General features: G+C 51.4%; 1 protein-coding gene across 1 annotated transcript in view; it reads right to left on the bottom strand.

The window, feature by feature from the left end:
• The window catches only part of EYA2 (EYA transcriptional coactivator and phosphatase 2), a 188,333-nt gene that overhangs the window by 127,849 nt on the left and 37,231 nt on the right, over positions 1 to 23,253 (bottom strand). The window contains exons 2-4 of the mRNA XM_012743007.3: positions 21,611 to 21,729; positions 9,185 to 9,230; positions 5,654 to 5,796 (exon numbers count right to left, since the gene is read on the bottom strand). Coding sequence (XP_012598461.2) covers positions 5,654 to 5,796; positions 9,185 to 9,230; positions 21,611 to 21,719 — 298 coding nt within the window. The 5' untranslated portion in view covers positions 21,720 to 21,729. The remainder of the gene's footprint in view (positions 1 to 5,653; positions 5,797 to 9,184; positions 9,231 to 21,610; positions 21,730 to 23,253) is intronic.

Raw genomic sequence — 23,253 nt, forward strand, 5'->3', positions numbered from 1 at the left:
GGCCCTCACCACCTTGCCTGGTTAATTTTTTTAAAAAAATTTTTTATAGAGATGGGGTCTTGCTGTGTTGCCAGGCTGGCCTTGAACTCCTAGCCTAAGGCAATCCTCCTCAAAGTGGCGGGATTGCAGGTGAGTCATGGTGTTCAACCTCATTTTTTTCATGTGTTTTTAAAAATGAACTCAATTTAAAAACTATTTGCTTGCTTGCCCTAAGCAATAATTGCCAAGCAACTATAGGCTCAATATGCCATATATATATGTGTATAAATATATAATGTGTATATATATATACAATGCATAGTAAAATAAATATGTAACTACAAAATTCCATTAAAGTCCATTTGTGCACATGCCATGTAAGATCATCTCAGGTGCCCCAGTGACCCAGGGAGCGTAGTGCAGGTGACCCTTACAAATGATTCCTGAGAGCTGCCTCTGCCCTGCCACCCACAGTTCTCACTGAGCTCTCTCCCGCTTGCTCCAACTGTGAGCTTGCAGGCTCCGGTTGCCTAAAGCAATCAAGCAATGGGGAGCAAAGGAAAGACAAAGCAGGGCCTCTGCTGTCCACAGGACCCCAGGAACTTATCTGGAGGAAAAGTCCCACCCTGGCATTTCAGAGGCAGCATGGAGGCCCGGCCCATCCCGTTCTCTTGGGAGCAGCACAGGAAGGTGTTAAAGGATCCTACAAGATAGACAAGGAGAGTCTACTCTGTGTTTGAGCACGGAATCCTCCCGGTTCCTGAGTTTCCAATTCCACCACTGGATGCCGACAGATTCGTTTTCCCTTGGAGCAGACCTCTGCTTCTTCGTTAAGAAATTTGGATCTGCTGTGCTAGGTTGAAAACCACGGGCACGATATTTTGCAGCTCCTCTCATCAAGAGGTGGAGACCATTCTCTCACCCGCAGAATCCAGGCTGGCCCCGTGCCATGCTTGGACTGACAGAGCGGCTGGCGTGAGCGTGGGTAATATGGGGACTAGGCATCAAGAGTCTTTGATGCCTCTACCTTCGCCCTCCTGACCCCTGAGCCCGCCACGGCGTGGAGAGGCCCAGGATGAAGGCCGTGTTAGAGGGAGGCCCAGCTGAGCCAGCCCTCAGCTGACCTGCCAGTCGAATACAGCAGCATGGCAGGAACTGGGGAGACAACAGGAGGCCCAGCCAGCCAACCAAAGGAATTAGGACAAATAATAAATCAGTGTTGTTTTAAGCCATTAAGTTTTGGGGTGCCTTGTCACACAGCCATAGACAACAAAAATGCTCTACTGTCATCCAGGAAAGAGGAAGGTGCATATATATACCTCATAACCCAGAAATTCTACTCTTAGGTTTCTATCTCTGAGAAATGCACAGAAACGGTGACTGCAGCATCCTACAGAATGGGAGGCAAACATAAAACCCCCAAACCCTAAACGACCATCTAACAGAGAATGGATAAATGCATTATAATACAGTCAAATAATGGAATATGATGCATTAGTGGAAATGAACGAACTATATCTACATGTAGGAATAGGGATAAATTTTATAGATATAACATTAGGTGGAAAAAAAGCAAGTTGCAAAAGAATGCATACTAAAAGTACATAAAGTTTTAAAACATGCTTAAAATACTGTACATCACAGGTCAGTAAACTACAACCCATAGACAAATGTGATCTGTTTCCTGCTTTTGTAAATAAAGTTTTATTGAAACACAGACATGCCCATTCATTTACATACTGTCTGTGGCTGCTTTCACACCACAATGGAAGAGCTGAGTGGTTGCAGTAGAGACTGCATGGTCTGCAAAGACAAAAATATTTGCTCTCTCGCTCTTTGCAGAAAAAGTCTGCTGCTCCCTCTTCTACAAAAAGAAATGCAGGGGATGATAAACATCAAAATCAGGGGTGTGGAATCTCTGAGAAGGAAGGAAGGCCACCTCCTTTGATTTTTAAGTTGCATGGTCAGTTCATGGGTGTTTGTAGTATTACTCTTTATGCTTTTATATATGTCTTTAATATTGCATAAGAAATTGAGAAAAAAATATGCAATACTCCCAATGTCCTTGTCTCTAGTTTTCTCAATTGTGTTATTTCCCTGAAGCTATTTAAACAAAAGTAAATAGTGCTATTTGCCAAGGAGCAATGAAAAAAGTTTCCCAACGAGAGTCAACAAAGTTTGCCCAGACGATGAGCAAACACTCCTGCTGGGGCACGGGTATATGCGAAGGGAAATAGTTTTTCGTCCCACCTGTTATTGTTCAGTGACATGGACAATATAGATGTGTGTAGGTGGCAACCCAGCTTCTACCGATACGGCTGGCATTCACTGAGAATTTTTCTTGGGCCAGGCCCTCTGAGGAAGCTCTTTACCTAGATCAGAGACCATGGGCCAAATCTGGCCCCACTGCCTGTTTGTGTAAATAAAGCTTTATTGGAACACAGACATACCCATTAGTTTACATATTGTCTGGCTGCTTTCATGCCACAGTAGCAGAGCTTCCGTATGGCAAACTAAGTGGAAAATATTTACCACCTGGCTCTTTACAGAAAAAGTTAGCCAACGCTTGATATATATTTAATAGGTGATCTCATTTAATCCTCACAAGAACCATGATGAGGCCAGATTAGTATTACTTCCATTGTATAAACGAGGAAACTGAGGCACAGGGAGGTGAGGCCATTCGCCCAGTGTCCTGCAACCAGTGACAGGCAGGGGCGAGACGTGAGTCCAGGCAGCAGAATTCCAAGACATGTGCTCTTATCACCTACAACGCATTGTTCGGGAACAGACTCTCTGAGAGTAACTGAGACGGTAAAATAACTTTGAACCAAATTAATTTCCATCTGATGCCATGTTTTGTCTGGGAGCGGGACTAGTTTTCTCTTTTATGTGAAAAATAATATGGCTTCATTTTTCTTGGCTGTCAGCCAAGCGGGGTAACTTACGTGCGATTGTATCATAAGCCTTCTAGCAAAGGAGGGGAAGAGAGTTAGAAGAGATGCCCACACCTGTTGGCCGAGGCCTGTCACCGGTAATCCCCCAGGATTTACGCAGTGCACGCCCAGGCCCCGGAGCTCGGCGGGGAGGGCTTGGACCCCAGAGCCGGGCTGCCTGGGTTTAGTTCCACCTCTGCCACCAACCAGCTGGGTGACCTTGGGTGAGTTTCCTATTCCCTCTGAGCCTCTGTTTCTTTATCCCTCGAGGGAGGATAATGGCATGACCTTCCTTGTAGGGTTGAGGTGGGGATTAAAGGAATGAATGGACATAAACCAATGTGAGTGGCAGGCAGTCAACGGTGGTGACGACTGCTAATGCCGGACTGGCTGCCCCGCCATGACCTGTCAATCCCACCTGCGAGTCCCTCCTGCCCCTGTCTCCTCCTGCCCACCGCTGCGGCCCTGCCCGGGCCTCCAGCACTTCCTGCTCCAGGCGCCATCTGTCTCCGAGGGCCTTCCCGCGACTCCGCCACTCCCTCCGATCCGGCCTCCCCGCAGCAGCCAAGTGATCTTTGAAAACCCGGACTGAACCATATCGCCCGCTGCTCACAAACTCTCCAGTGGTTTCCCTTCTCGCTTGCAATAAAACCCTGAATCCTTCTAGCCTCCGAGGCCCTTCCCGCCTTGCTCACTGCATCTCCCACCCGCTCCAGGCCCCGGCTGTCTCAGACTTGCCAGGTCCCTCCTGTGGCCGCCCCCCCGCCCCACGCTCTCCTGTCTGCGTCCACACACTGCCACCTCTCCATTCCCAGCTGCGTGGCTCCTCGTTGCAAAGGCCTTCCCTGGCCCCAGAACCTCAGATGAGTCTTCCTTGTCTTCTCTCTTGCCAGCTTCTTCTCTTCCCTTACAGCGTGCATCATGGTTTGAAGTAACACATGCCATTTAAAAATTGGTTTAATTTTTATCTTCTTCTAGGCTGGGGTTTGCAAACTCACATGTCTTCATGGGACAGGCAGATAAGTCAAGCGATTACCATGGGGCGGGTGGGGGCTGTGGCAGACTAGGCGACAGCAACTGTCTATAGACGTCCCATCAACCTAGAGCCACCTACTCCCGACACCAAAAACGTGGACCCAGTGCTGCTCGAGCACCTGTTTCGTGCTGTAAGCGCCACGAAGACAGGGCCCGTTCTGCTTTGCTGACCACTGTACGCCTAGCTCATGACTCCATGTCGAATGAATGAATGAACTAATGAATTAACAGGGCAGAGGCAGGGAGGAAGAGGAGGAAGGAAAGAAATATAAGATTTTGGCTTCTGCACTCAAACAGAAGTAACACCATCTGGTTGGGAAGACGAGATGAACGTGTTAATTGTACAGTTGGAGAAACTGAGGCTGGAGTCAGGGCAGCTGAATCTGGAAGGAAGGTCTCCCGCCCACCGACCCTTCCACCAGAGACCATGGATTTGGGTGGACCGTAAAGCCATCCGCAGCGGCGTCTGTGGTTTCCACCTCCCTCCGGCTCCTTTGGGAACCCCTCCCTTCTCCCGCCCAGATTAGCTGTTTTGGGTGAGGCCGACCTGGTTCCATGGGTGGGCATGTGGCCAAATGTGGCCATCCGGAGCATTCTGTCTTCTTGGGTGGGCATGGGAGTCCAGTCGGAGAAACTCCTGGCACTGGACGGGGAGTCCTGGACAGGAGCAGTTCTTACTGGGGCACTGCAGCCTCGGACGCCCAGGAATGTCGTTGCCACCACCATGGGAGAGCCTGCCTGACACTGGAGCCCACACGAAGGGAAGCAGAGGCCGATTCCTGATATTGTCTCTTGAGTACCTGGATCCAACCCTGCCTGAAGCCAGTGCTCTGAAGTTTTTCTGCTATGTAGGCAATGACCTCCTTTGTTTCCTTAAGTTGATGAGTTGGGTTTTTGTCATTTGCTACCAAAAGAGCTTTGGTTGTACATCAATGAAGAGGGGAGGGAAGGGCGTGAGTACGGGCCAGAGGCAGGGCCAGGGGAGTGGTGCATGGTGAGCCCGGTTCACCGGGTCTTCACTTCCTAGCCGTAAGGTGTGGACGGTCAAAGCCTGTTGCTTCTGCACTGCCCCACCCCCACCTCCATTTCTCCTTCTGATACCACCTCTCTGTTTTCCTTTGAGAAACCTACTTCCCCCCATACACAGTCCATATGCTTCAGCCTCCTTGTCTCCCTCACCCCTCTCCTTGCTTTGGGCCAGTGAGGTCAATATGGGATTCCGGCGCAACGATTAAGAGAGATGAGCTCTCCGTCCATGGGAGAGCTGGGCTAAAAGGACGCAAACCCAGAGTAGATGGGCACCGTCTTTGCTGCCACGCAGGCGGAACCTGTGCAGGGGTAAAGCCAACTCAGAGGAGAGCATCCGGAGATGGAGTGAGACACATTCCTCGTGATGTCATTTCAGCACCCAGATCCAGCTGTACCTGATGCCAGCCGTATCCCTACATCTCTACTATGTGAATCATTCACTTCCTATTCTTCCTATACCAGCTTCGGCTAGGTTTCTGATTCTTGCAATGAAAAGAGGTCCTGATATAGTCTACAGAGTTGAACCATATGCAAAGTGTCTCCCTTTTCCCCCTATATGCATTCCAAAATTAGGCTGGCTCCATTTATCATTCTGCATTTAACTGAGGCGATAGGCAAACAGAGACATGGCGTGGGGACCCCGGGAGGGAAAAAAGGGCGTGCCTGGTACTCACTGTAAGAAGGGATTCCGTAGGCTTGTGCCGGAGGTGGGTAAGCCGCGTAGGGGGCAGCCTGCTGGATGCCCGCGCTGTACTGCGTCTGGCCGTAGGCTGCCATGGCTGTGCGCGGCTGGCTGGGCAGGACACGCGGGCACGGTCTGTGCGGAGGGAGACAAGATCAGCTCTCCGGGCCCAGCCCAGCCTCCCTTCCCTCTTATCCTGGCATCAGCATCACCACTTTTCTTTGGGCATTTACTCTTTCCAGGGCAGAGACGACATACACGTTCACCAAGTCCCATTTCATTTTCCTTTTTCACATTTTCTTTCCCCTTGGCAGTCAGATTCAACCCTGTGACTGTGTTCAGTGCAACAGAATGTGGGTAGATATGCTGTAAGCCACCCAGGCTTGGCAAACAAATACATCCCCCTGCGCCCCTCCTGCCCTCCCTCCTCTTTTGGCAGCAATTGTGGGGGTCACAGGTTGAGATGGAAGAGCCATAATATGGAAACATCCTGGATCCCCGTGTCAGCTTGTGGAGGAGAGCTGTCCTGGAGACCTTTGCCCCATCCACATCGGACTTTATGTGAGTAAGAAACAAACCTTCGTTGTGTGAAGCCACTGAGAGTTCAGGGTTTATTGATGACTGCGGCATTGCCTATGTCATCCCAATTGCCTTAATTTAGACACCTTCCAAACTGACTGCAGCTTTAACAGGGCTGTCAATCAAGACGCCTTGCTCTTAGCCAATGGGTGGGCACATGATGCAAGATCATCCAATCAGATTCTGTCCTGGGAATTTAAATCTTGGGCTGAGCAATCCATTGCAACAGTCACACTTTGAAAAGACTGCTTTTAGTTCCTTCGTATTGCTGGGATTCCAGGATCTGTCACATTCTTAGTCTTCCTCAAGGACTGATTATTTCACTTTCATTTATGTTGTGAGCTACTCGAGACATTCTCAAAAATGTCCTTTTAGACTTACATCAGCTAGAATTGATTTCATTGCTTGCAACCAACAAATGGATTCTGTACTTGGTGGTGAACAACAGGTTCCATAAAAGGCTAGGATTTAAAGTGCCACTTATGAAAAATATTTGTAATATGACAGCTACCGATCATTGTGTTCTTACTATGGGCTGAAAATCATGTCGCATAGGCCTGCTATGTACATTGTATGTCATAGATGCTTTTATCAGCTCTCTGGGGTGGAGGTTCCAATAACTCCCACTTTAGAAATGAGAAACCAAAACTCAGAGAGCTCAAGTCGCAGCAAGAAAGTGGTAAATCTAGAACTTAAAGCCAGGAGTCTGACTCCAGAGCCCACACTCGTAACCGTGAACCTTTGCTGCTTCCCATTTACACGTCTGGGATTCACCCAGGTAGCAATAAATGAAGTCAAGGTGAGTTGCTCTAACACCAAGGGGGCAAAGTGGTGGGCCAGGGGCCATATTTTGTCCAAGGATTCATGAATATAATTTTTTTGGCCAGTGCAGTTATTTTTTTTTTCCTAATTTGAATTCGGTGACAATATTTTAAAACCAGGACATTACACACACACACACACACACACACACACACACACACACACACACACAGGTGATCTCCCCCTTCTCTTGGAAAGCAGGTGCCTCGGGAAGCCTGGGTCTGCACTCCCGCGTGGTGCTGTCAGCTGGGTTTGAGCAGGAGCAGCCTCCCCTTTGGACTGAGTGCCACACGCTGTCTGCAAGAGTCCGCTCTAGGCCCACTTCACTGAGTGGTAAAGGTAGCTCACAATTCTCCTGCCTATGATGTGCCAGACACTGTCTGCTTTATGTGGATTGGCTCTCGTAAGCCTCCCAAGGACTGTGACAACTCTTAGAGACAGTTACTATTCCTATCCCCATTTTACAGATAAGAAAACAGAGGCAGAGAGAGACTAAATGGCATGCCAAAGGCACACAGCGATACAGAGTTTGAGCCCTGGCTGCAGAGGCCATACTCTTAACCCCACCTCTAATGTCACTTTGCCTGGACACCACGGCTGGGTCAGCTTGACATTGCATATCTAACTATGGTAACTGGCATCTGTACACTGGCACATCTTGCTGAGATTCCCGGATATGCTGTACCTTATTCTATTTTGGCTACATGACATCACTTTAGGCAAAGCTGTTTGGTTCCAGAGTTCCTAGGAAACTGCATGGCAGGGGAAGATGAATGCAAACGTTTATGGGATTATAAGCAAATGTCCTCCTGTCCTTCTTTCTTTTTGACGACTGCTGCAATAAACGTTAATTGTGGGGAACTTCTTTCAAAATGCACAAGCAACTCATTTGAGCTGAGATGCCAGAGCCGCCCCGGGAGGTGTTTCATCAGTCAGTGTTCCGGCTCCACGGGGCGCCTGGAAAGCAAACGTCTGGTGGGTTGGGACTTCCTGCTGAGCAGAGACCCTTATTTGGAAAATGTTCGCGATTCATACCCTTGCTTAGGAGAGAAGCGAAAGGTGGAGATCCGAGATGATCAACTCCTGCTTCCCAGCAAACCCCATGTAAATGACTTGCATTAAACTGGGGCTAAAGTTAAAACCCAGAGAGAGGGTGGGGGAGCTCTCCAACCTCGAGGCCTTAAAAAGGAGGCAGATAGATGTAGCAGCGCTCCGTTGCTACTAACAACTCCCCAAAACACCTTCCAGAGGGAAGCGAAGGCTGAGGAAACGTCTTCCTTTTAAACGTCGTCTTCTGTGTTGGTGAGGAAGGAAGATTTCCAGGCGCTGAAGAGCTCACCGCCTGGCCCGAGGGCCACGCTGGCCACGCGGCCAGGCCCGGGGCCCGGTGAAGGCCCGTCCAGCACCGCGCTCCACCGGCCCGGCGCGTGCGAGCCTACGGCGGCGCATTCACGCCACCGGGTTGAGACCCCTGACTCACTGGTCTGTGTCCCCCACTGGACTGGAGGCTCCGCAGGGGCAGGGACTGTGTCCTGTGGGATTTGGTGTCAAGGAGCGATGTGTGAACGTTGGAGTGGGAAGAAAGGGTGGAAGGAGAGAGGGGAAGCGGGGAGAAATAGGGAGGGAGGAAGGTGGAGAGAGAAGCAAGGGGGTGAGGAGGGGAAAGGGGGTACAGCAAGAGGGACGGAGAGGCACAGAGAGAAAGGAGGGAGAGGGAAGGGAGGAGGAAAAGAGAGAGGGAGAGGAGGGGAGGAAGGGATCAAGAAAGTCTATGCATGGGAGAGGAGAGGAAGGGAAGGGAGAAAAGAATTTAAAAGAGAACAAAGAGAAGAAAGAAGAAAATAACAGCTAACGCTCTCAGCACACTCTGCCCCAGGCCCCGTTCTAAGTGCTTTTTTCCTTGTTTTTGCTTATTTCATGGGGTAGGCAGCATGCTGTGCCCCTTTCCCAGATGTGAACACTGAGGCCTGAGCAGGTGGAGTCACTTGCCCAAGGTGGTGCAGCCAGGAGGTTCTGGGGCTCCTCTCCAGGGAGTCCGGCTCCAGAGCCTCTCTCCTAACTCCCAGCTCCCAGACAGAGGAAAGGAGAGGGTGTGAGAAGGGGAAGAGGCGATGCCACTCACCTTGCAACGGGCTGGGGCACTCCCAGGGCAGCCGGTGTGCTGATGCCTGCAGGGGAAAAGAAAATTGGGAGGGTTTAGCCCTCAGGGTGACGTTCTGCAGAAGTGGCCACTCGGGACGCTGGCTTAAGCGGGGCTTCTTGGAGTTTCCGTCACAGGCTTTGTCCTCCACACAAGCTTATCGGCGGCGCAACGTTTTAGCACTCATCATCTTTCTTTTTTGAGACAGGGTCTCGCTTTGTCACCCAGGCTGGACGCTCTTCTTCTTGAGGGGCTCAGAACCCGTTCTGGGTGTGTTCTTTCTCCAGGTGCTCAATAAAAGGGTGACAGACAGAGAATCTGCAGCACCCTCAAACACCGGCGCGGAATCCACCCCCTCCCACCGCACAGGTGGAGAAACAAGGGCCAAAGAGACAGCAAGAGCGGGCCTGAGCCGGCGGTCACCTGACTAGACAGCAGCACCGCTGGGAACTGGATCGAGCTGGTGCCATTTCACCAGTGGATGGAGAGCCACTCCCTTCCCCGCCTCAAAAGTGACCCCAAGAACCCCGGAATGGCAGCCACTGCTAGGCTTTGATTGTCCAGCCACCCTCCCCCTTCCTCTGATGACGTCACCTTGGCGTCCCTCCCCTGCCCCCACCTCCCGTCCGTGGGGTCCAGCTGGGGCTGGCACCAGTACTACAGGAAGGCACATCTTGGGTGCTCCCTAGTCGCCAGCCAGGGTGACGGAGCAGGGAGACGCACGAGGCCTGAGCTCCGGGCACTGCGCCTTGCCCCGTGTCCCGGACACACGGCGCCCAATGCCGCTGGCAGGGAACGCGCAGGAGGCGATGAAAGGTGAGCGTCAAGCTGGGAGTTGTTTGCCAGGGGGTGACTTCATGTGAGGACAGTTCACTGGGGAGTATCTTTGCGCTCCATCATCTTTAACAACGCAACTCCACGTCCTCACTGCGGAGAACCGGACAAATTCCGGACGATGCGTCTACACGTGGGCAAAGCGTGCCCCCACCTGCCGATTCCCGCGCCCCGTCGTGGAGGGCAGTGGCCGGGCCACCCTGGGACCCTGAGGTCCAGAGCCCTGAGCCTCTCTTAGCTCCTGAGCTGAGGGAGACCCAGCAGACCGGCTTGGACTTCCAACTCCTGCACTTGCTGCTGTGAGACTCCGGGCAGGTGCCTGGATCTCCGGGCCCAGAGTCCCCTTGTGCAATGGGGATAAAAGTCCTCACCTTGCAAGGATGCAGGAGGATTAAACGAGATCATGACCATCTCCACCGTTTACCCGGAGCTCGCTACGTGCCAAGCTCTCTTCTAAATACTTTACTGGGATTAATTATTTTAATCCTCATGCCCTGCGAGGAGGGTTCTATTCTCATCCCCAGATGAAGAGCTGTAGGCACAGAGAGTTTAAGTAACTCACTCGGGGACACACAGGACCTAACCGGTGGAGCTGGGATCCGAACCCAGGTGATCTGGCTACAAAGTTTGCCTTCCCAAGCATGGCACTGCAGCCACCGACGGTCATCGTCATAACGGCAACAAGCATGCACTTAAACACTCACTATGCGCCAGGCCCTGCTGACTGCGGATGCACGTGGCCTCGAGTGTCCTCACAACGACGTGGGGAGGCAGCGATGCCATTCTCTCCACTGCACGGGGCTCCGGAGGTTGAGTGCCTCGCTCAAGCCACACGGCCTGCGCGCAGGGCAACTGGGACTTGAGCTCGAGGCTATGTGAGTCCACCCCAAAGTCGGCGCCCTGAATCACCAACCCCGGCCGAGTCAAACTCTGCTCAAGTCCAAACCGCTGGGGTGGGGGTGCGGGTCTCAAAGTTCATTTAGAGAGTCATAACTGGACTTTAAAAAATAGAGAATTATCTATTTCATTGAAAAAAAAATGTTAGCACGCATTGCCCATAGTTAAGAAGGAATTGTGTGAGACTTTTGTTCCAGTTATAGATGTGAGAAGGTGTGTGTGTATGTGTGCACGCTGAATGGCAGTGTGAAAATATATTTTTTATTATGGGTCACATTCAAAAAAGAGGTTAGGAGCTGGGTGCGGTGGCTTGTGCCTGTAGAACCAGAGACTTGGGAGGCTGAGGCAGGAGGATCGCTAGAGCCCAGGAGTTCGAGGCTGCAGTGAGCTATGATGTCACCACCGCACTCCAGCCTGGGTAACAGAGCGAAATCTCATCTCTGAAAAAACAGAAAGGTTAGAATAGCAGGTGGCCCAATGTCAAGACATCAAGGAAAGCCCTGACACACAGTAGGTGCTCATGCAATGCTGATTTCCTTAACCTAGACTCGCTCCTCCAGGCAGGGTGCCCCGCACTGCCTGGTCCCTTCTTCATCCTCCCCCAGGACGAGGGAATGAACCGTCTCATTCTGAAGCAGCCACTCTCTCATCACGGGCAAAAGCTCATGACTTGAGTACGTTCAGTAATGCATAAGTTGCTGAATTAAACATTTTGAATGTTTTCTTGAATAAATATGTAAATATTCATAAACCCCAAAATCTATGGAAACAACATTCCTATGGGCTCCAATTAACTTGGCATCCCATAAATTTGAGGCAAGTGTTTTCCTTCCGCTCTCATGGCATGATTTGCATGTTTGCCTGGCCGCTTCCTTTGCGAGCCTCCGCCCTGGTCTCTGAATTGCTGAGCACCCTGCCTTCCCCAGCAGGGCAGCCTCCCTCCCCTGCTGTGCTAGCCCATAATACTCTCCCTTTCCCACCCCGCCGCCCCAGGAAGACTGTGCAAGTGAGGAACACGCATTTTTAAGTGCTAAGAGATTTTCCTTTTGCAGATAGTGTGATTTTTTTTTTTTTAAATACAGGCTTTTTATCTGTTTTCTATTGATATCACATTTAATCATTTTATCCCGGGACACTTGTGGGAATTGAGAAACTGGAAAATGAGTGTGTTGAACTGCATATGGGATGATCTGTTTTCTCCCGTTCTCTCTCTTCTTCCTTCTCTTCCTCCCTTTCTGCTGCCTCTCTCCATGGTCAGGACGGTGTAGACTTCATCGACGATCCTGACGTCCAGCGTGCGGCAGGGCTGGCTCCTTCCTCCCTTGGGGGCCTAGGATGGGCGGTGGCGGGATGGAGAAGACCCCCGTGCTTCGGCACAGAGGTCGGGGGCAGGGACTGCCCAGGAGCAGAGAGCTTCTCCCCCCTCGTGCTCCTGCAGGTGGTGGAGGGCCACCAGTCCTCAGAGGTCACGTGCACGCGGAGGTCTGCCCTGCAGCTCCTGTAGCCAGACGTCATCCCGGTACCCGGAAGTGGGCTTGGCAAAGTGGCTGTTGTGGGCAATGCCAGTCCCTGTGACGGGGGGAAGTGGGCAGTCACAGGAGACGACCTGCTCCTCAGTGCAGCCTGGAATGTCTTTCCATGACCCCCAGGTGCCTGCTGTTTCCAGATGGCAAGTCAGAGCCTGGACAGATACCCCGAGGGTGGAGACACGGGGGGCCATGCCAGTGAACGTCCCCTTCAGGTCAGGAGCGCCCAGGGTAGGGTGCCATGGTGTCACGATAGCTCACAGCAACCTCAAACTCCTGGGCTCAAGTGATCCTCCTGCCTCGGCCTCCTCAGTGCTAGGATTACAGGTGTGCACCACTGTGCCCAGCCTCCACTGACTTCTGAATTACAGACCCTAAGCCTCTCCTTCCTCCCCAGCTTCTTATGGGTGAGAGGAGGATTCGCTGAGCACAGGGGTCACAGCCTCTGAGATGAGCTCATTCATTCATTCATTCATTCATTTATTGCCTACCACATGCCAGGCACGTGCTCCAAACAGGGTGACAGTAGCGAGCAAAAGCAGTCAGAGCTTCTGTCCTTATGGAGCCTCCTGTCTGGAGGGGGACATGGGTGGCAAATAGGCACCCGAGTGAGTGTGTAACTACAGTCGCCAGGAGCTGCGAAGGAAGGAAGCGGGCGGGGCAGACCGGTGCAGCCGGAACCCTGGCCCGCACGGCACTCGCCCGGCACCTTGATAAGCTGCAGACCCTGATTCTGCCGGTCAAGGAGTCCCAGGTGATGCTGGAGCCGCAGGCCCCCAAGCCACACTCTGAGCAGCCAAGAGTCTAGACCGTGGGCTGCTGCAAAACTGCAAATTTCTAAAAATTATCACGGTTTTCTGGTCATGAAAATAAATCTCCATTCCAGAAGTCGCAAACTCAAAAGCATCCTGGGGCCAAGGAGGTATTAATAACAGAATAAACGAGCCGAGCGTAAGACCCAGTTCTGAGGCGAGGGAACCGAAGCTGCAGGCTGCGTGTGCCAGGGCACACCCACGCGTCATTGTCTGTGCGTGTGACCGTGGGGAGTGCTTACTCAAGGACGCGCACAGGTTTTCATTCATTCACGCAGTCGACAAATGTTTCTCACGCACTCACCCTGGGCCACACCGAAAACCCAAATCTCATAATTTGTTAACTCAATGTTCTTGCCAAAGGTGGCAACTGGTCTTAAGGGTCAGATCGACGTGCAAATCTTGGCTCTGCTGTGATACAGCTGTGTGACCTTGTGCCTGTCCCTTCCTCCCTCCAAGCCTCGGTTTCCTCGTCTGCAAATTGGGGCAACATCTTGCACCTGCAGACGAGGCAGGCACCTGACAAATGGGAACTCTCAATGTACCGGAGCTACTAAAAGCTTTTCACTCTCCTGGGGGCTCTTGCTTAAGCCACTTAAATCCATGAGACCGATTTGGATGTTCACACTTTTTTCACCTCTCACTGGGAGGATTAAAAAGCTAATGATTCTGAAAGCAGCAACTGCTGTTATGTGGCCTAATTGGACCCCCGGGGCCAGCTTCTAACTGATCCCCCGTGAGATGAGACAATTTCTAGTGCCAGCGAGATGTCTCGAGGCTGAGAAAGGTGTATGTCTATAAATTGCACCAGCTTGTCTCCCAGGTGCGGGGCACTGAAATCGCTCCCATGCCGGGGACAGCGACGGCTGAAAAGGCACCATCCTCGTTCAGACGTGTGCACCCTGATTTTGACTCTCACCGAGTAGCTCCGTGACCGTGAACAAGTCCTTTGTCCCTCATGGGAGATGTTGCTGAGGACAGAAAGGAGAGAGGCAGCATGTCCCAGAGTGTGATGATTTTAGGGGATCCATAAACACATGCTCTTCTCTTGACATCATCACCGATTAACCTCAGTGTGCGTTAGAATCATGACTAGACCATTGAAGTCGTAACTTTTCAGTTCCGGGACTGATTGAAGTCGCCCTTTCAAAATGACCTTATTTCAAAGGAGTTGTTTTAAAGAAAAATTATTAATAGTAATCAAGTGGCAGTAGAGGTGGCCCGGATACATGGCAGAAAATGGCTCAAGACCGTGCCGTTTGTGACATGCTGCCATAGGCGGAAGCTCTTCACCCGTGGAGCGCACGATGGCATGAGTGACAGTCAGCACCCTTTTGTGTGAAGAGGGCACTGGCAGTCTCCTTCGCATTGCAGCAATACCCCACGAAGCGTGACTTCTGTCCTGTGCAGGGGGAGGTCGTTCTGGGTGTGCAGGCCGCCGGGGAAACCGGCCGAGGAACCTTCGAGTGGCGGAGGGAAGCTGACCCAGGGCTCCCCCGCCGGCACCCGGGCAGAGCTCTGGGCAGCTCGACCTGGCTGGGTGAAATGAATCGGAACCTGCCAGCCCCAGGCTGGACCCGGTGAGACTGAAACTGAAAATCAGGCCTCGTCACACCCCGGGCAGAGGAGGTGCAGGAAGCGAGAGAAGCTGCCAGCCAGGCTTGTTCCGGGAACGCTTAATGAGATTATAGCACTGGCTTTTGAGAAATGCATCTGCATTTTAAAAGACCATTTTTTCCTCTATTCAAGGTAACTTCTCTACCCCCACTCCTTCCAGAAGACAGGATACAATTCAAACCCAACTTTCCCATGAATACTAATGAACGATAGACACTATTTCTCACATGGGTCCCTCACACCAGGGCGCTGTGCTACGGGGCTGCATGAGCATTACCCCTTCCTTTTATTCCCACAACAACCCGTCGAGGAAGTTAGCAGTACCTGTACTTTGCAGGTGTGGAAAATGAGGCAGGGGGAAGTTAAGGAAACTTTACTACAGATTCAAAGTCAGTGTCAACCTGAAGTTATCTGTGCTTCCTCAAGACCACTCTATTCATCCATCCATCACTCCACCTACTCATAAATAATTTTTAAGGATGTACTATGAGCCAGGCACTGAGTTGTATGCTAAATAGGAACAGGAGTTTAAATATGTACATATACACACAGATATATATATATATATATATACATATACACACAGATATATATATATATATATATATGAGAGACAGAGAGAGAGAGAGAGAGAGAGAGAGAGAGAGAGAGAAATAAAAAAACTGTCTTTGTCCTGGAGGAAATCAGCATCTAGAACAATGGTTCTCAACCTTGGCTACACAACAGATTCTCTGGGGTCCTTTAAGAAAATTCAGATGCCTGGGCCACACCTCTGACCAATTAAGTCAGACTCTCTAGGGTGGGATCCAGGCCTTACTATTAAAAACAAATACACAAAATACTCCCTAGGTGATTTCTATATGCAGCCAAGTCTGAAAAATCAGCACTGGAACCTGGTTCTCAAACTGTGGTCCCTGGACCAGCAGCAGCATCTGCACCTGGGACTTGTGAGCAATGCAAATTCTCGGGCCCCTGCCCAAACCTTTACAGAGTCAGAAAGTCTGGGGCTGGGGCCCAGCAATCTCTGTGCCAACAGGCCTCCCAGGTGATTCTGATGCACAGTAAAGTCTGAAAACCACCGAGCTGGAGCCTTACTGCTCAGGAAGGGGCTGGTGGACCAGCACGCTGGCATTACCTGGGAGCTTGTGAGCAATGCAGATTCTCAGGCAGGATCACAATCTGCAATTTAACAAGGTCCCTGGGCGATTCCTGTGCACACAGGGAGTGACACGCGGCTAACCTCTCCCGAGCGCCTTCCAAGGGTCAAGCACTCACAAAGCCTTTAACATGTGTGGCCACGTGAAATCCTTCCTAACCCCACGTAAGCCTCTCTCTACCATGGTTTTGCTTTGCTTCTTCACAGAAATTATCACTATCTGAAATTCCTTACTTTTTCTTAAAAAAAATTCAGCACCTGTCTCTTGCATCAGCTGCACAAGCCCTGAAAGGAGGGGACTTGTCTGTCCCCTTCACCATTATGTTCCCAGCACCCACACGAGGAGCTGGCCCACGCTGGTACTTGGGAACTATCTGCTGAGCAAATGTGGGCAGCACTGAGCATAATCTTCATTATGCAGAAGAGGAGTCGGAGGCTCAGAGAGGGGCAGGGATTCCCCCAGGTTCACACAGTGAGCAGGGGATGGCTGGGAAGCTCAAGTGGCCCGGATGACTCCAAACCCATGGGCTGTGACGTGCAGTGGCCGTGGGGAGAGGCTAAAAGTGCCCCCTGGGAGCAGAGTGGCTGTCAGGAGGCAAAGTCCCTGGGGCAGGCAGAGGGAGGCCCCATCCTCCCCACAGGAGGCTCATCAAGCACGCTGTCCCACACGCGACTGGACGGATGAACGAACGGACGAGGAACTATGGAATCTCCCTGGGGGGAGGTTGCACCGGAGGTGGGAGCAAAGTGGAAGGAGAGGGAGCGTGGAGACAGGACGGGGGGAGGGAGGGCATCCTAAGAGGCTTCACTTCCACCTGTCAGTGTCTTCCCCGGAGAAGCGGTGCCGTGTTCAGACGGCCGCGTACCTGCTCCTCCGGCGTTGCTTTTAAGGGCACAGAATTAAAGACAGCAAGAGTAACCTGAGTGCTTACACGCAGGGGCTGGCTCAGAGACCCGGGGCGTGGTCAGCCTCTGGCATACTATTTAGTTAGAACAAGAAAGCAGATCATTCCTTCTACCTTGCATGAGCAAAGCAAATTATAGTAAATACCTACAGCATGAGAGCTTTTGCGCTTCAAGCCTTTCCTCAGCAATACTGTAATTTCTACAGTAAACGCACACTGATTAGTATATCTACACAGACGCACACGGATTATATAAATACGTATCGACACACAGGTAACTGCACAGGAAAAGGCCGTAAGTAGCACACACGAGACACGGCAGCCGCGTACTCCTGGGGCAGGGAGGGAAAGGCTGAGACGGGTGGATGTGGTGGAGGGGAATTTGGTCTAATACTCCAAAGTTTTGTAAAGATTGTGCATTTCTATATTACCTGGTGACTAGCAACTGATTTGTCTTTAAAAATCCCTCGCAAAGAATACAGAAAGAGGAAGGGAAGGGCGCCCGGGCGGGGCACGGCACGCATGCAGGCCGGGCGACAGGACGTGTGACGTCCGCAGCCCATCGGCGTGGCCCGCTCCGGCACTCGGTCCTGAGCCTCGCAGAGGTCTGTCTCATTCAGTCGCCAAACCTTAAGGTCCCACGACATGTCACGCCCTGTTCTTAGCAGCGGGGACGCCTCGTGGACTCAAGCGGGCAGGGGCTGCCCTGGGGAACTTGCCATCTGATGGGCGAGACGGACAGACAGCAAGGGGCGCAGTGCACAGCCTCCGAGACAGCGGGAGTCTGGGGAAAACGGAACGGGCCCCAGGACAGAGCGGCTGGGGCTCTGCAGCTCCGCCCTTAAAGCTGACCCAGAATCCAAGCCCTGCTCACCACCTCTGCTGTGGCCGCCTCGGTCCACGCCACCAGCACCCCCACCTGGGTGGCTGTCACTCTCTCTGGGCTCCCGGATGCCACTCTGCTCCCAGGCCCAGTCTGTTCTCACATGCAGCCCAAGGGACCTGTCATTGTGCAAATCAGATCATCCCTCCTCTGCTCACACCACGCCCTGGCTCCCTTCCCACACAAGGTGGGAGCCAAAGTCTCTCCAGTGGCTCACAAAACCCTGCAGGGTCTGATCCTGGGTGTCTCTCTGACATGATCTGCCTCCATCCACCTCCTCGCTCACTGGGCTCCCGCCACACACCAGCCTCCTTATAGTTCCTCAAGTGCTCTGAGCACACAGCTGCCCCAGGGCCTTTGCACTTGCTGCCTTCTCTGGTCATAAGGTTCTGTGCAGCACCCTCCCTGACCTCCTGCAGGTCTTTGCTCAAGTGTTACCTTTCCAGTGACCTCTTTCCTAGACACCCTAACAATAACTGCACCCCTCCACCCTTGCATTCCTTAGCCCCGTGCCCTGCAGTTTTCCCTCCACAGTGTGTATCACCATCCAGCATGCTATATGTTCTGCTAATTTATTGCCATTGCCAGCCTTCTGCCTGGCCAGCACCCTCTGTAGGCTCCGTGCTGTCTCCCTAGTACTTAGAACTATGCTGGACACGTGGCTGAACAAATGAAGGAAGGAAGGAACAGTTACTTTCCCTGAGAAAGACCCCTCCGATGAGAACGGCAGGAGCAGGGGCGGTCCTGCAGAGTCTGGGGAAGACTGGTCCAGGCCGAGGGAACAGCAAGTGCAAAGGCCCTGAGGGCAGAAGCACGCTTCCCAGTTAAAGCAGAAGAAAGAAGACAGGGCTGGGCCAGGTGAGCAGAGGGGCCAGGGGAGGAGAGGAGTGTGGAGGCTTCCAGGGACAGACAGGTAGAGCCCCATGGCCAAGGGTAAGGAATTCAGATCTTACTCGACACATTTAAAAAACACCAAGTTCTCTCTGTTTTAGCTCATTTCATCCTCACACCAACTCTATGAGGTCAGTGGAATAATTATTCCCATTTAACAGATGGGGCGAATGAGCCCCAAAGAGGTTAGGCCTGTAGCCCAGGGACCCACGGCTGGTAAGAGGCAGAGGCGGGAACATAATGGGAACCACTAGAGGGGTTTGGGGGTCCACATTCCCTCCAGAATCCCTGAGTGCAGGGCCTATGGCTCACGCCTCTTTGGGGTTCTCCTCTGAGCTGGACCCTTGAAGCCACTCAATAAAGGAATGGCTCGGGAGGGAGAACAGGAGGCCAGGCAGGAAGAGCAGCCTAATCTTGCACTTGGGGGTCACACTCCAGGGTGGAATGTCCCCTACAGAGTCGCTGGAGCTCACCACAGCCTCCAGAGAGAGAAAAGTATGTGTGTACCCACACCCCACCCCCCACCCCACTGCCCTGCCCACTCTGAATCTGGAAGCAACCCCTTTCTGCCCCACTCCCTAAAGCCCTCACCATGGCCACCAGCTTGCTCCAGGGAAGAAGAAAGGGGACTCCAAGCTCCAAGTCACACAGAAAAAGTGTTTGTGGGTGCCACCACTGGGGGGTGGGAATTGGACATGTGGGGTCTGGAGACTCTTAGAGCTTGGCAGAAAGTGATTTAGAAGTGGAAGCTCTGCAGCCAGAGTGACTGGGGTTGATTCCTGTGTGACTTTAAGCTGGTTACTTAACACTCCAATGGCTCAGCTTCCCCATCTATAAAATGGGCTCATAGCTTAATAGGGGATAATAATTAAATGAGAAACAGTGTTGTTTACTGATTTGCAGAATAGACTTTGTAGTCAGACTACCTGGGTTCCAATGTTGGCGATCATTTGTCTGTGGCTTCTCAATCCAGCTACTTAACCTCTGCGCCTCAGTTTCTTCAATTTGTAAAATGGGTCAATAACAGCAACCACTTTTTAGAGTTGCGGGGATTAAATGAGTGCCCAGTGTGTGCTCTGATGGTGCTGGAGGAGGAGGAGGAGAATGAACCTAGGTTTATATTGCTTTGAACAGCGCCTGGCACAAATATGTGCTCACAAAATTAAGGACAATAGGGAGTGGCAGGGACTCGCTTAAGGGACAGCAGCCTCTCAGCAACCACCTGTGGCAGCCAGGTGGGAATGCAGGGCCAGCGTTGCTAAAGCGTGCAGCATTTCAAGAGAAACCAGAAATCCAGATTTTTATGCGAATACTCCCAATTTTTACAAGTTCACTTTTACTTACGACACGGTGTAAACCAAGCAAAGGCACACTCAAGGGCCAGACTTGGCCGTGGGCTGCTAGTTTGCAACCGTGGTTTTGAATTCACAGTGGTTATTTGATTCAGAGGAGGAGGACAATGGAATGACAGTTTAATCATTTACTATGCCCCAAGGCATGCCAGGCATTTCACATGCCACTGCCTCATTTAATTCTTGTAATCGGCACCCTATGGAGTAGGTCATTAATATGTCCCCATTTGACAGGTGGAAAAATTGAGGCCCATGGATCCCAAAGGTGCTTTAAAATAATTTAAAAAATAATAATAAAAATCGTTTAAAAACAGAAAACGGAGGCTCAGAAAGGTTAAACAGTTTGCCCAAGACTGTTGGGCTGGGAAGCAGTGGGACCGGGATTCAGACTTGGACACTCCTCACTCGGGAGCCTACGCCCTTTCCTGTCACTTACCAGCTCTAAAACGAAGACACTCGTGGGCTGACTTGTGCCTCCACTCAGAAAGAAAGAAAAAGATGACTTTTTGTCAACAGGGCTCAGTAAATTTTCTCAAACTCTCGAAGAGCCCAGGGCAGCTTACATGGATGCTGCAAAGTGCCAGGAAGAACGAGGGTGTGTCTCCACCAGTTCTGTCGCGGGGGCCCAGACCTCTTGGTGGCACTTGTACTGGGGTCGTCCCAGCTTCCTAACCAGCATGCGAGCGAAATGTCACTGTAGGGGTGACGGCCATAATTACTCGTGGAAAGCTGGACTTGCTTCAGAGCAGATTCCTTGTGATGTTCTGTTCCCACCAGACACGCGTCACTCTGGTTTTCCGCGACAGCTATGTAGCGTTCGTGCCGCGTGGGCTGGACTTAAACACAGACGGTGGAGGAGGAACAAGTAGGGTTCTCAGAACACCAGCAGCAAACCCCAAAGCCGGCCAAGTGAAGGGTTAAGCCCGATGGTGAAACATAACAGCTTCACTCCAACCTCCACCAGGAAGGCTGACAGATCCCACACAGAACAAACAATGGCTGGAATTGTTCTAGTGAAAACTAGCTGGGCTGCATCATTTGCCAATAATGTTTTAAACAGCTTGAACTCTCCTCTGCCTTCTTGACTCCGACCCGGCCCGAAAGCAGAAGGCAGCCGAGGTCTCGTCCTAACGTCAACCCCCCGTGAACCGGACGCCGGCCCGGACCAGGCGACGGCAGAGAAGAGGTCAGGGGACAGAGCTCAGAGCCGGAGACTGCGACACTGCGAACACACCCGGGGCTGGGCCTGGGCCACATCTGAAAGTGACTTTCGTCTGTGGTGGTGTCAGCATTTCTCAGAACTGGAGAGCGAGAAAGGAAGCTCAGAACACGGATGGGCACACACATTTCCCTCTGGTGACGAGACAGAGCAGGGAGCGACACACACCAGCGTTTTGGTTCAGAGGCGACAACTGAAATGGCAGGAGGAGAAACTGTCCCAATGACAGTAATTTGGAAAGGATGTGCGTCAGTCCCTTGTCACACTCGCGGGGACCACCACACCTGTCTGCCGAAACTCGCGACAGGAAGCCTACCTTTTCTGCCACTCAGAGTCCACACGGTGGAGTCGGCGCAGCTGAACTTCAGTTTATCCAGACAATCGCTGTTTACAGTGAGGCTGGGTGAGATCACTAGTTCTAGCATTTCCTTGTACCTGCAAGAAAACAAAGGGAAATATAATTTATTCATTAATTATGCATGCTTACTAATGATTCCTATTTCTTTCCCTAAGAGTATAAATATTAAAGCTGATTACCTAAACCCTGCCTTCTTATAAATTCTACATGATAAAAATTCACTAAACTTTTCATCAAAGGGAAATGAGGAATTAAAATGAAGTACTTGCTCCCCTCTAGGGAATGCACCCACTCGATTAAAACGTTCCCCTCCTGTGTGCTGTATTTTGCCATTAGAAAAATTATATTTTAGTCTCTTTTAGATGTCGTCGGAATGAGCCAGAGTGAACGAGGGGGACTTCCCAGCAGAGGAAGGGGGAGGCAGGCAGAGAGAGGGCGTCTGAATTTGGATTCCCAAAAGCCAGAGGCTTGGGGAGAACTTGGAGTTGATTGTGGTTCAGAGAGAAAAACGGACACGGTGTGTTTGCACAGACAGAGAAGGCTCCAAAGGCCTGGGCGACATTCACAACTCTGGGCAGCACCCTCCACGGCCCATCAGTGCGGCCAGAACCAAGAGGGAAAGCCTAGCCTCCAGGATTACTCACGATTTTGACAATATATTAATATTATGGGAGGCAGGGAGAATAGGAACAAGACTTCTTGGGTCTTTCTCAATTTTTATTGAAAACATTTCCAACTCTTGCACCATGTTGGTATTTATTCTTCCTAAATTCCCACCCACTGTGTTTAGGAAATGAGGTTTCTAGTTAATGCACACAACATCATCCATGGTGTAGCAATTTTCAGAGGTCTGAACTACCACCAATGACATTTAACCCTCAGCTGTCTTCAGAGGAAGGCTGAATGCACCGAGAGCACACCGTTATCACAGGCTCATTACCGGCGGGATCGGCTATTGTTCTGTTCATGAAACGCAACGCACTGATGGATGGGGTAAGTGATTATAAACTCAGACTCTGTGGCCAAAAAGGTCGTGAATTCAAATTCCAGTTTCTCTGCTCACTACCTTGAATGAATCATCAAACTGCTCGAAGTCAAAGGTTTTCTCATCTGGAAAAATGGAGATTATCAGAGTCCTCCCTGGCAAGGTCATGGTGAAGACGAAAAGAGATGATGCCTGTACAGAAAGGACTTAGTAGGCAGCAGCCTCTACTCCAGGCGTGGACAGCTAGCGGCAGTGTGTCCCCACTGTGGGCCGCAGCGCCGCAGCGTAAAAGGCAGCTGGCGTTCCACTCGGCGCGGCGGACAGCTGCCAAACAGAGCGTTGGGCAAAGAGGCAGAAAGACGGGCATCCGCGGTGTGATGCCATTTCCACCGAGTTCACAGTGCAGCTGCTTCTTGAATCTGAGGGTGACTGTGTGCAGGACTTCCCACGGATACCAACATTAGCATATGCTCAAGCCCCTTAGGTAAAACGGCCAAGTATCTGCATCTAAGCTACGCACAGCCTCCCATATACTTTAAATCATCTCTAGATGACTTATAATACCTAATACAATGCGCATGCTACGTAAACAGTTGTTATAGCGTACTCTTTTACA

The sequence above is a fragment of the Microcebus murinus genome, chromosome 16 (genome assembly GCF_040939455.1).
Source record: "Microcebus murinus isolate Inina chromosome 16, M.murinus_Inina_mat1.0, whole genome shotgun sequence".
Classification (NCBI taxonomy): Eukaryota; Metazoa; Chordata; class Mammalia; order Primates; family Cheirogaleidae; genus Microcebus; species Microcebus murinus.